The 13,810-nt window shown below is 39.5% G+C and overlaps 1 protein-coding gene across 1 annotated transcript; it reads left to right on the top strand.

Moving 5' to 3' along the window:
- Positions 1-9,162: 9,162 nt before the first annotated feature.
- On the top strand, positions 9,163-10,289 carry LOC131597961 (uncharacterized). The gene is made up of 2 exons (XM_058870618.1): positions 9,163-10,114; positions 10,192-10,289. The coding sequence occupies exons 1-2, from the start codon at positions 9,163-9,165 to the stop codon at positions 10,287-10,289; spliced, it is 1,050 nt and encodes a 349-aa protein (XP_058726601.1).
- Positions 10,290-13,810: the final 3,521 nt, after the last annotated feature.

Raw genomic sequence — 13,810 nt, forward strand, 5'->3', positions numbered from 1 at the left:
GTGAATAGATCGTTCACAGTTTTACGGATTTAAAATGACTTTTCAGCGGAAGTAATTCTGAATCGACTCGCGTCTATTCCGAACCACTATCGAAACGATTATATATGTGTTTAAAAAACCAGTCAAAGACTTGAAGTAAATGATAAGAGTATATGTTGCAGAATCAAGACGTTTCTCTTATGAAAATCAGATTAACTTTTTGTATGATGGACAATATTTGCAATGAAACAAATATACAAACACTTGGTGATAATGATCAAATTGAAGGTAATTCAATGTGTGATGGATTGTGATGTTTATGAACGAACTTAATTCACAATCTTAACACTCGAATCGTTGATCAATTTGCTATTATAACCAAATATGAACAGAATGTAAATGAAAAGGTAAAAGCGACAAGAACACGATATTTGTTTAGGCAGTTCGTCGATCGTCCTCGCTACGACTACGTCTGCCCCCAATTCCAAATTGAAATTGGGTAATCTTTCATTAATGTTGAAAGTAGTATATACAAAGAAGATAACAAAGCGATAAACGATAAACCAATTATGTCGATCCTTTGAATCTTCTTCCCCCTTAATCTTGAGCAAGATCAAGGTTATCCAAGAGCTTCACTTTGATTCCCTTCTGCAGTGTCTTGATTCCTTGAACTCCCCGTTCCTCAATCGTTACACTCAGCCGAATCCTCAATGAACGCCTCTTGATAAAAACCCCCAAGAACCACCCGTCGTGGAGGACAAAACCCGCAGATTTTATTCACCAACAAACCCCACAAACCTTCACCCACTAGGAATCTTCAATTCCGTTCCATGGACATTATCGAACTCATCACTAACCCGCAACGCAAGAATGATTATGTGTAATTGTGTTGGAGATGATGAAGAACGAAGATGAGAAGCGTTTGTGTATCTTTCAGTCGTTGATGTTACATTGAATAATTACCCTTGCACAATATATATGATTGCATAACAGTTGGAACCAAGAAAAACTGATTTTTGAACTTTCTTGATCAGTTAGGTCGACCTCTTGTAGGGGTTAGGTCGACCTAGCAGTGCTTGCTGAAGTTTGCTCCCAGTTAGGTCGACCTGTTGAAGGAGTAGGTCGACCAGAATCCTCTTCTGATGCGTTCTGGGAACATTTTCTCAGATTAGGTCGACCTAGTTGATGTGTAGGTCGACCTAACAGGCTGGTATGTAAAATTCATCAATTTAGGTCGACCTAAATGATGTGTGGGTCGACCTAGCAGGAGTATATGAATTTTTCTCCATTTTAGGTCGACCTGGGTTGATGGTAGGTCGACCTAACTGCTGTTTTTCTGCATTCTTCTTGTTTTGCTTGTGTTGAGTCAACCTATAAACATATAAACATAATGGGTTGACCTATGAGTGATCAATGCTTGCTTTTCTTTGAGTTTTCTGCTTCCGTCTTGTTGTTTGAATGCTTATTTGAGTTTGCCATGAATCAAAAACATCTTTGAGTGTAATCTTGTATTCACATACTCCCCCTTTTTGATGATGGCAAACCATTCGTCTAAGCTTTGGTAGTAAGTGATAAAGACTCAACAGAGCTCCCCCGTACATCCAGCATCTATCTCTCAACAAGGCAATCTCTCAACAAAGCTCCCCCGTACATCCAGCATCTATCTCCCCCTTTGTCAACATCAAAAAGAGAAAACAAGAGAATAGGAGAGTAACAAGAGAACCATAGATAACAATGCTAGCATGTACAGTATAGTAGATAAAAGGTAGTTAATGATAGCATGAGACACATATGTGAGCAAGAGCAGTTTTTATGCATGAAGTCACTATAAGCATGTTAATTGATAGCATATTATAGTATCAATAATATTTTTGGAAGTGAACAACAATTACATTACCGCTTTTTCAATATGACGCCTGGCTTGATGATGAACTACCTTTACGCTAAGAAAAATGTTAGCAAGAAAAATATATATATACATAAAGTAAAGAAATAATATTAAGAGAAAACAAACGTAATTAGCCCAAATTAGAGATATCGAGTATCCCTAATTCCCTACGAATGTTGAAGTATTGCTCCGTTGCTAGAGGTTTGGTGAAGATGTCAGCTAGTTGCTTCTTGCTTTCTACATGTTCAAAAGTAACGTCTCCTTTCTCTACATGATCTCGTAGAAAGTGATGCCTTATTTCAATATGTTTGGTACGTGAGTGTAAGACAGGATTTTTACTCAAGTTTATGGCGCTTGTGTTGTCGCACATGATAGGTATGCGATCAAGCTTAATACCAAAGTCAAGAAGTTGTTGCTTGAGCCATAATATTTGTGCACAGTAGCTTCCAGCAGCTACATATTCTGCCTCAGCAGTGGATAATGCAACCGATACTTGTTTCTTACTATGCCAACTTATCAATGAGTTTGAGAATAGATGACACGTTCCACTAGTGCTTTTTCTATCGGATTTGCAGCCAGCAAAATCTGAATCGGAGAATCCTACCAAATGACACTCATTTCCTTTTGGATACCATAGGCCATATGTAGTAGTTCCACGTAAGTATCGCAGAATTCTTTTGACAGCTTTCAAGTGAGATTCTTTTGGACAAGATTGATATCTTGCACACATACACACACTAAACATAATGTCTGGTCTTGAGGCAGTAAGATACAATAGTGAACCTATCATACCTCGGTATAATTTCACGTCAACCTCTTTACCTTTCTCATCTTTGTCTAGATTTGTATTTGTTGCCATAGGTGTGTCAATTTCCTTTGCTTCACTCATTCCAAATCTTTTGAGCAGCTCCGTACAATATTTAGTTTGATTCACAAACGTTCCATGACTGAGTTGCTTGATTTGTAGGCCAAGGAAGAAATTTAGCTCACCCATGAGACTCATCTCAAATTCACTCTGCATAAGCTTAGAAAAGTCTTTGACAAGTTTTGCATTAGTCGACCCAAATATAATATCATCTACATAAATTTGGACTAAGAGAATATCCTCATCTTTTCTTTTAATAAAGAGAGTAGTGTCAACTTTACCTCTAGAGTACCCTTGACTAAGGAGAAATTTGCTCAAACGTTCGTACCAAGCCCGAGGGGCTTGTTTAAGACCGTATAGAGCACGTTTCAGCTTATAGACATGAGTTGGATACATGTAATTCTCAAAGCCGGGTGGCTGAGCAACATAGACTTCTTCATTTATATAGCCATTTAGAAAGGCACTCTTAACATCCATTTGGAATAGTTTGAAGTCTTTAGAACAAGCATAAGCAAGTAAGAGGCGAATAGCTTCGAGACGTGCTACAGGAGCGTATGTCTCTTCATAATCAATACCTTCCTCTTGATTATAACCTTGGGCAACTAATCTAGCTTTGTTTCTAGTAATAACACCGTTTTCATCAAGTTTGTTACGAAAAACCCATCTAGTGCCTATTACTTGATGATCTCCCGGATGAGGGACTAAGTCCCAAACATCATTCCGTTTAAATTGGTTTAATTCTTCTTGCATGGCCATTAGCCAATGCTCATCAAGTAATGCATCCTTAGCGTTTTTCGGCTCAACTTGTGAAACAAAAGCAAAATGATGACAGAAGTTACTTATCTTTGAGCGTGTTGTAACGCCCCTTGAGATGTCTCCTATTATATTGTCAATTGGATGGTCTTTCACATTTGTCCAGGCCTTGGGAAGTTCTTCATTGTTTGAGATGCTTTCTTTTTCATTTTCATTGTGAGACTCATCTTTCTCTCTCTCAGCATCTTTCTTTACAATACTTTCATTCTCATCTTCCTTATCCTTGACAATGTCTTCAGTGGATGGACCTGCACCATTAAATGAAAGACCTTTCTCGACATATTTTGCATAAGATTCATCAAAAGAAACGTGTACTGACTCTTCTATTATAAGTAATCTCTTATTATATATCCGATATGCTTTGCTGGATTGTGAGTAACCTAGGAATATGCCCTCATCAGCTTTAGCATCGAATTTGCCAAGATTATCCTTACCATTGTTCAAAATAAAACACTTGCAACCAAATACATGGAGATGAGATACATTTGGTTTTCTACCTTTTAGTAATTCATAGGGAGTTTTGTTCAGTATAGGACGTATTATTATCCTATTCAAAACATAACATGCTGTACTAATCGCGTCAGCCCAGAAATACTTTGGTAAATTACTCTCATTTAGCATTGTTCTTACCAGCTCCTCTAGAACCCGATTTTTACGTTCAACTACTCCGTTTTGTTGAGGTGTTCTAGGAGCTGAAAAGTTATGCTCAATTCCATGTTTATCACAGTATTTTTCAAAAAGAATGTTTTCAAACTCTCCACCGTGATCACTTCGAATTGCAACTATTTTGTTGTTCATTTTGTTTTGACATAATCTTGCAAATTGTGTGAAAGCTGGAAAAGTTTGATCCTTACTAGGTAGAAAGATTGTCCAACAAAATCTAGAGTAATCATCGACAATGACAAAACCATAGGTGTTTCCACCTATGCTTTTAGTCCTTGAAGGGCCAAAGAGATCCATGTGAAGTAGTTCAAGAGGGCGTGATGTTGAAACCACGTTCTTTGATTTAAAAGAGATTTTTGTTTGCTTTCCCTTTTGACAAGCATCACATAGATGATCTTTTGAAAACTTCATTTTGGGTAAGCCGATTACTAAATCTTTTGAGACAACTTTATTTAGTAAGTCAAAATTTATGTGGGCGAGACGTCTATGCCAAAGCCATGAGTCATCGCCTAGAGCAACTAGACACTTGGTACTAGACTTAGATACCTCATCCAAGTTTAGCATGTAGATGTTGTTTACTCTTAAGCCCTTAAACATAATGTCTCTTTTCTTAGTATGTTCTATTGTGCATCCAGAATTTGTAAACATTACTTTAAAATCTTTGTCGCACAATTGAATTATACTTAAAAGATTATGTTTAAGACCTTCTACTAGCAGCACATCAGTTATAGTAGTGGTAGAAGGGTTACCTACACTTCCTTTACCAAGTATGGCTCCCCGATTGTTATCTCCGTAGGTGACATACCCCTTTTTCTTTGCTTGAAACTCAACGAAAAGAGATAGGTCTCCAGTCATGTGTCTTGAACATCCACTATCAAGGAACCACAACCTTTCGGCAATGTCAAGACACTTTTCCTGCAAGATTAATTTAAGGAGGGAGGTCCCCAATTTTCATTGGGTCCTTGGTAGTGAGTACACAATTTGTTGCACTTAGGCAACCATTGAAATACTCCTTTAGGAACTAAAATTCTCCTAAGTTTGCATTTTTCAATGGTATGTCCCTTTTTGCAACAATAATGACAGGTAATATGATGAGAATATGGAGTTTTGCTAGTTGATACTTTTGGTACAAAAGTGTATTTACTATATAAAGGAGTATACGATCTTTTGAACTTGTTTGGATCAACCGCAAAAGTCACTTTTGGTTGTAGAGCCTTGTCTAACTTGGCTTTTAGATCTCTCACTTCTTTTTGCCAAATGTGACATGTCTCACAACCAAACCATGATGTAGGATCTATTTCAACTTTGTCCTTTTGAATGTCTAGCATAGATTGTTTTAAAGCTTCCATATCCTTTTCGGTTTTCTCAACTTTTGATTCAAGATATGAAAATATTTTCTTATTTGAGGCCAAAAGTTTGAAAGCTTTATTTGCATCTCTATGTAATTCTTCAAAAGCAAGTTTTAGTTGAGAATGAGATACCTTATCTACGAGTTCAGGTTTAAGATGACTTACAGCTTTCTTTTTCTTGTTTTGATGAGCCATGAAACATAGGTTTGCTGATTCTTCTTCATCGCTTGATGAGCTTTCACTAGATGAATCACTTTCCCATGCTATGTAAGCTCTTTTAGATTTGTTATGACCTTTGCTTTGGTTCTTCTCCTTTTCTTTCTTAAGGTATGGACAATCCGGTTTGTAGTGACCGGCTTTCCCACAATTGAAGCAAAGACCTTTGATCTTTCCTTTGTTGTCGTCATCTTGTTTGAACATGTTTGATTGCTTTCTATAGTTGATCAAGCCTTTGTCGGAATGTTTTGCTCCATTTTTCTTTAGATATTTGTTGTATCTTCGCACAAACAGTCCCATTTCCTCATCATCGGAGTCTTCGTCATCACTTGTGTCACTATCCTTTGGCTCTCGTTTTGAGGTCTTGGAGCTCGAAGCTTTTAGAGCTATTGACTTCTTCTCTACCTCTTTCTCCATGTTCTTTTGTTTCTTTGTCCTCTTCTCATGCATGTCAAGGCATTTAAGGTGCTGTTCATGTTCCTCTAGTTTACCAAAAAGAGTGGTAATGTCTAAAGTGTTGAGATCATTTGCTTCCTTAATTGCTGTAACTTTGGGTTGCCATTCCCTGTTCAAACATCTTAAGATTTTGTTAGTAGCAACTGCATTGGAAACAGGTCTATCAAGAGAATTTAATCGATTTTTCAGATGAACGAATCTCTTCTGCATGTTTTCGATGGATTCACCATCTTCCATGTGGAAGAGTTCGAACTCTTGAGTTAACGTATTGATCCTAGCTAGTTTGACATCATCCGTTCCCTCGTGGGCAACTTGCAATGTGTCCCACATAGCTTTAGCTGATCTACAATGGGAAACGCGATAGTATTCATCAACTCCTAGAGCTGAGATTAGAATGTTTCTCGCTTTCCAATCGTATGCATATCTCTTTTCATCTTCAGCATTCCAAGTATCTTCTGGTTTTGGAACAACTGCACCAGCTGCATTTGTCATGGTGATCTGAAATGGACCATTGACAATAGCTGTCCAGATGTTCCTATCAATTGCATTGATATGGACACACATACAATCCTTCCAATAGCCGTAGTTTTCGCCGTTGAAAACTGGAGCTCTATTATGAGCCCCTTTAGGTCCGGAAGCCATCTTTCCAATAAGTGTTTCACGTAGCACGGAATAAACCAGAGCTCTTGATGCCACTTGTTAGACGCTGGCCTTAGGATCTAGAGGGGGGGGGTGAATAGATCGTTCACAGTTTTACGGATTTAAAAAGACTTTTCAGCGGAAGTAATTCTGAATCGACTCGCGTCTATTCCGAACCACTATCGAAACGATTATATATGTGTTTAAAAAACCAGTCAAAGACTTGAAGTAAATGATAAGAGTATATGTTGCAGAATCAAGACGTTTCTCTTATGAAAATCAGATTAACTTTTTGTATGATGGACAATGTTTGCAATGCAGTAAGAGTGATAGAAACAAATATACAAACACTTGGTGATAATGATCAAATTGAAGGTAATTCAATGTGTGATGGATTGTGATGTTTATGAACGAACTTAATTCACAATCTTAACACTCGAATCGTTGATCAATTTGCTATTATAACCAAATATGAACAGAATGTAAATGAAAAGGTAAAAGCGACAAGAACACGATATTTGTTTAGGCAGTTCGTCGATCGTCCTCGCTACGACTACGTCTGCCCCCAATTCCAAATTGAAATTGGGTAATCTTTCATTAATGTTGAAAGTAGTATATACAAAGAAGATAACAAAGCGATAAACGATAAACCAATTATGTCGATCCTTTGAATCTTCTTCCCCCTTAATCTTGAGCAAGATCAAGGTTATCCAAGAGCTTCACTTTGATTCCCTTCTGCAGTGTCTTGATTCCTTGAACTCCCCGTTCCTCAATCGTTACACTCAGCCGAATCCTCAATGAACGCCTCTTGATAAAAACCCCCAAGAACCACCCGTCGTGGAGGACAAAACCCGCAGATTTTATTCACCAACAAACCCCACAAACCTTCACCCACTAGGAATCTTCAATTCCGTTCCATGGACGTTATCGAACTCATCACTAACCCGCAACGCAAGAATGATTATGTGTAATTGTGTTGGAGATGATGAAGAACGAAGATGAGAAGCGTTTGTGTATCTTTCAGTCGTTGATGTTACATTGAATAATTACCCTTGCACAATATATATGATTGCATAACAGTTGGAACCAAGAAAAACTGATTTTTGAACTTTCTTGATCAGTTAGGTCGACCTCTTGTAGGGGTTAGGTCGACCTAGCAGTGCTTGCTGAAGTTTGCTCCCAGTTAGGTCGACCTGTTGAAGGAGTAGGTCGACCAGAATCCTCTTCTGATGCGTTCTGGGAACATTTTCTCAGATTAGGTCGACCTAGTTGATGTGTAGGTCGACCTAACAGGCTGGTATGTAAAATTCATCAATTTAGGTCGACCTAAATGATGTGTGGGTCGACCTAGCAGGAGTATATGAATTTTTCTCCATTTTAGGTCGACCTGGGTTGATGGTAGGTCGACCTAACTGCTGTTTTTCTGCATTCTTCTTGTTTTGCTTGTGTTGAGTCAACCTATAAACATATAAACATAATGGGTTGACCTATGAGTGATCAATGCTTGCTTTTCTTTGAGTTTTCTGCTTCCGTCTTGTTGTTTGAATGCTTATTTGAGTTTTCCATGAATCAAAAACATCTTTGAGTGTAATCTTGTATTCACACAATGGTGGATAAGTCGCCTTGTCTGCTCCGTATTTGTACCGGAAGCGAGAATAACCCCGAATCCATGGTGGATTCGCTTATTTTGCATGTTCCCTTTAGATCCGAGTGGACTAATAGGATAGGTGGACTCACTGGGATTTAGTAATCTCATACCATTCCAATTATTTTTCAGGTGGTTCGAGGCAAGATCGCGGTAAGGGAAAGATGGATTAGATCTCTTGGCGATGCTTGGATGTTTCTTTTAGTTGTTGTCGTGCCTATCTGTTCTTGTATTTTGGACATGTACTGTTATGATGTACTTGTATTTTGGCCATGATACATTCGGCTTTTGTATTCGTGCACTTCTATTTCTGCTGCAAACATTATGTGATTGATGTCTTATGAACCATATTTAATACTTTATGCATATTATTCTAGACATATATGTGTGGGGTGTTACAGTTGGTATCAGAGCAGGTCGATCCTCGACTTTGCTAAGACACATCATAATGCAGTACAATCCTGCCTCATATGTGTATAATCAGTATGATTCCTTATGTCTTATTTATGGTATTGAGCCTGATCAACTTGATTCCATGCGTAGGACAGACAGGGAGATGGCTGAGCAACGCAGAGGTCCCGGAAGGCCCAGAACTAGGCATGTGGAGCCCGAGCAGGAAGCCGGAGGTGCAGGCGTGCCTTGGCAACAGATGATGCAGCAGATGATGCAGCAGAACCAGATGATGGCTCAAATGATGCAAGGCATGCAGGGACAACAACCTCCTACTCAAGCTCCCGTTCCTCAAGCTGCAGCTGGACCAGATTTTCATGCCTTCTTCAGGATGGATCGTCCAGAGTTTGTTGGCGGACTTGATTCTCTTTTGGCTCATGATTGGTTAGCTGGTATGGAAAGGGTGTTCCAAGCTATTCAGTGTACTGAAGAAGAAAAGGTGATCTTTGCTACCCAGAAGATGAAAGGACCGGCTCTGAGGTGGTGGAACACTGCATCCACTTATTTCACCACACAGGAGATTCCTAAGGATTGGCAACACTTCAAGGTGGCATTCTTGGAGAAGTATTTTCCTAATAGTGTGAGAACTCAGAAGGAGCGAGAATTTCAGAACTTCAAGCAAGGTGACATGTCTGTTTCAGAATATGCAGAGAAGTTCGAGGACTTGGCTGACTACTCCAGACAGGCTGTTTATGCTCCAGATGAACTATGGAAGATCGATCAGTTTATGATGGGTTTGAGGGCCGACATTGCCCATAGCGTTTCCCAAAGAGAGTTCACCACTTATGCTGAATGTCTAAGACAATGCTATGTTGCTGAAAACAGTTTGAAGAGGGTTCAGGAAGAGAGGAACCAGAACAGGGCTAATTTCAGAGAGCAAGGAAGGTCTACTCAACACTTGACGCCCCGTAATCCTCCACCAAAGAAGAAGCAGGTTTATGGTGATCAGTCGACTCAACCGCCACAGTGTCGCAAGTGTGGAAGAAAGCATGCGGGGGAGTGCAAGTATGTGTCTGTGACTTGTTATAGATGTGGCGAGCAAGGCCATATAGCTCCACAGTGTCCACAAAGGAGGATTCCTGAGAAGACTGCAGGTCGTGTTTACACTTTGGATTCGAGGAAGGCCAAGGGAAACAACAATCTCATTGCGGGTACGTGTTATGTTAACAATCAACCATTATGTGTTTTAGTTGATTGTGGAGCCACTCATTCTTTTGTCTCTACCGAGTGTGTTTACCGACTTGGGTTGGGAGCTACTCCATTACCCAATCCTATGATTATTTCTTCGGCAACGGACGATACCGTGGAAGCTCGACTAATTTGTAAAGATTGTTCAGTCTCTTTTAACGGTCGTGACTTCACGATTGATCTAATTTGCTTACCCCTCAAGAAGCTAGATGTTATTCTAGGGATGGATTGGTTGTCTCTTAACTCGGTGTACATTGGTTGCAAAGAGAAGGCCATATTCATTCCTGCTGAAGAGACTTCTTCCGATGATGCAATTACCAAGTTGATAGAAGGTACGATCAGCACGGTTAATTATCTCTTTTCTCAAGAAAGATCCTTTCTTTTAGTTCTTTCCGAGGAGCCTTCTATGAGAGTTGAATTGTCGGAAATCCCGGTGGTGTGCGAATTTCCTGATGTGTTCCCTGAGGATATCACTTCTCTTCCTCCGGAAAGGGAAGCGGAATTCTCAATTGATCTTGTTCCTGGAACAGCCCCAATTTCCATCACTCCTTATAGGATGTCTCCTATTGAACTCAGAGAACTGAAGAGCCAATTAGAAGAGCTTCTTGCTAAGCATTTTATCCAACCCAGTGTTTCTCCATGGGGAGCTCCTGTTCTTTTGGTAAAGAAGAAAGACGGAAGTATGCGCCTGTGCATCGATTACCGTCAGCTGAACAAAGTTACCATAAAGAACAAATATCCATTACCACGGATTGATGACCTCCTAGATCAGTTGAAAGGAGCCAGTGTGTTCTCGAAGATTGATCTTAGGTCAGGGTACCATCAAATCCAAGTGAAGAGCTCTGATGTGCCTAAGACTGCATTCAGGACTCGATATGGTCACTACGAGTTTTTGGTTATGCCATTTGGTGTGACTAATGCTCCGGCAGTTTTCATGGATTACATGAATCGAATCTTTCAGCCATATCTGGACCAGTTTGTAGTAATCTTCATTGATGACATTCTTGTGTATTCTCGTACCCCTGAGGATCATGAAGAACATTTGCGGATTGTGTTATCTACTCTTCGGGAGAAACAATTGTATGCCACGTTCAGTAAGTGTGAATTTTGGCTATCTGAAGTGAGTTTTCTTGGTCACGTCATCTCTGGAGGAGGCGTGGCAGTGGATCCTTCTAAAGTAGAAGCGGTGGTGAATTGGGAGAGGCCAAAGAGTGTGACTGAGGTCAGAAGCTTCTTAGGCTTGGCTGGTTATTACTGTTAGACGCTGGCCTAAAGATCTAGAGGGGGGGTGAATAGATCTTTCTAAGTTTTTACGGATTTTTCTACTGACTCGAGCGAAAGCGGTTCTGAATCGACTTGCGTCTATTCCGGACCGCTATTGCAAAGGTCGTATGTGTTTCAAAACCAAAAAGTAAGTGGAATTGATGGTGAAGTAATATGATGGCTAACCAATACGTTTAACAGCTGAAAACCAATTAACTTCTAGATTGAGAACTTTGATTTGCAATGCAGTAAGATTGGATTAAGCAAAAACACAAACACTTGGTGATACGTTCAAATTGATAGTGATTCAAGTTGTGGTGAATTGTGATGTTTGTGCAGAACTTTAATTCACAATTTTAACACTTGAATCGTTGATCAATTTTGCACTTATAACCAATTATGAACAGAAAGTAAAAGAGAAAGTAAAAGCGACAAGAACACGATATTTGTTTAGGCAGTTCGTCGATCGTCCTCGCTACGACTACGTCTGCCCCCAATTCCAAATTGAAATTGGGTAATCTTTCATTAATGTTGAAAGTAGTATATACAAAGAAGATAACAAAGCGATAAACGATAAACCAATTATGTCGATCCTTTGAATCTTCTTCCCCCTTAATCTTGAGCCAGATCAAGGTTATCCAAGAGCTTCACTTTGATTCCCTTCTGCAGTGTCTTGATTCCTTGAACTCCCCGTTCCTCAATCGTTACACTCAGCCGAATCCTCAATGAACGCCTCTTGATAAAAACCCCCAAGAACCACCCGTCGTGGAGGACAAAACCCGCAGATTTTATTCACCAACAAACCCCACAAACCTTCACCCACTAGGAATCTTCAATTCCGTTCCATGGACGTTATCGAACTCATCACTAACCCGCAACGCAAGAATGATTATGTGTAATTGTGTTGGAGATGATGAAGAACGAAGATGAGAAGCGTTTGTGTATCTTTCAGTCGTTGGTGTTGCTTGAATAATTACCCTTGCACAATATATATGATTGCATAACAGTTAGAACCAAGAAAAACTGATTTTTGAACTTTCTTGATCAGTTAGGTCGACCACTTGTAGTGCTTAGGTCGACCTAACAGAGCTTGCAGAATTTTGCTCCCAGTTAGGTCGACCTGTTGAAGGAGTAGGTCGACCAGAATCCTCTTCTGATGCATTCTGGGGACATTTTCACAGATTAGGTCGACCTAGTTGATGTGTAGGTCGACCTAACAGGCTGGTATGTAGAATTCATCAATTTAGGTCGACCTAAATGATGTGTGAGTCGACCTAGCAGGGATATATGAATTTTTCTCCATTTTAGGTCGACCTGGGTTGATGGTAGGTCGACCTAACTGCTGTTTTTCTGCATTCTTCTTGTTTTGCTTGTGTTGAGGCAACCTATAAACATATAAACATAATGGGTTGACCTATGAGAGGTCAATGCTTGCTTTTCTTTAGGTTTTCTGCTTCCGTCTTGTTGTTTGAATGCTTATTTGAGTTTGCCATGAATCAAAAACATCTTTGAGTGTAATCTTATATTCACATACTCTCCCTTTTTGATGATGGCAAACCATTCGTCTAAGCTTTGATAGTATATGATAAAGACTCAACAGAGCTCCCCCGTACATCCAGCATCTATCTCTCAACAGGGCAATCTCTCAACAAAGCTCCCCCGTACATCCAGCATCTATCTCCCCCTTTGTCAACATCAAAAAGAGAAAACAGGAGAATAGGAGAGTAACAATAGAAATAAAGAATACCGGTAGTCATAGAGATAGATAACATGTAAATGGTGGAATCATAAAAGCTAATCATGTTTTAAAGAAAGCCAACAACATACATAGTAGTTCAAGAAATTTGTAAAAGAAAACAGAGAGTACTACATCATATAATGTTTTTAACAACAAAACAAAAACTTAATGGCGTGAAATGCAATGAAATGATGATATGATAAACAATATGTCCTAACGCCTGCCCCTTCTTCCTCTTCCTCTTTGAAATGTGTGAGGTCGATCTTCTTCAACCTGTTCCAACAAATCCAGCACAGACATGTTAAGAGTGTTGAAGCTTTGGCTTATGTTAGCATGACGATGCAATGCCGTTTCCTCAAACTGATTCTGCCTCAATATGGAGTTGGATGCAAACGTTTCAAAATCGTTCCTTTGTTCCTGAACCAAGCCGTACAAAGATTGGTATTGACGTTGTTGTTCCTCATATCTATCTTGTTGAAGCTGCTGCATTGTTTGAAATTGAAGTTGTTGAGTTTCAAAGTTCTGCTGTTGTTGAAGTTGCATAGCTTCAAGCATAGATATTATGTTGGATTGATCAGGAGGAGGTGGAGCAGTGTATCCCCAAGGAACTTCTTCCTGTTGAGACGGAACATATTGCCAATTTGGATCCGTGTCATGA

This window comes from Vicia villosa, linkage group LG4 (genome assembly GCF_029867415.1).
Source record: "Vicia villosa cultivar HV-30 ecotype Madison, WI linkage group LG4, Vvil1.0, whole genome shotgun sequence".
NCBI lineage: Eukaryota > Viridiplantae > Streptophyta > Magnoliopsida > Fabales > Fabaceae > Vicia > Vicia villosa.

What these genes read in the sequence shown, in the direction of transcription:
- LOC131597961 (XM_058870618.1), top strand. Translation starts at nt 9,163, where the DNA reads ATGATGCAGCAGATGATGCAGCAGAACCAGATGATGGCTCAAATGATG. An exon ending in AAACAACAATCTCATTGCGG is followed by an intron (nt 10,115 to 10,191) that starts GTACGTGTTATG and finishes GTCTCTACCGAG; the next exon opens with TGTGTTTACCGACTTGGGTT.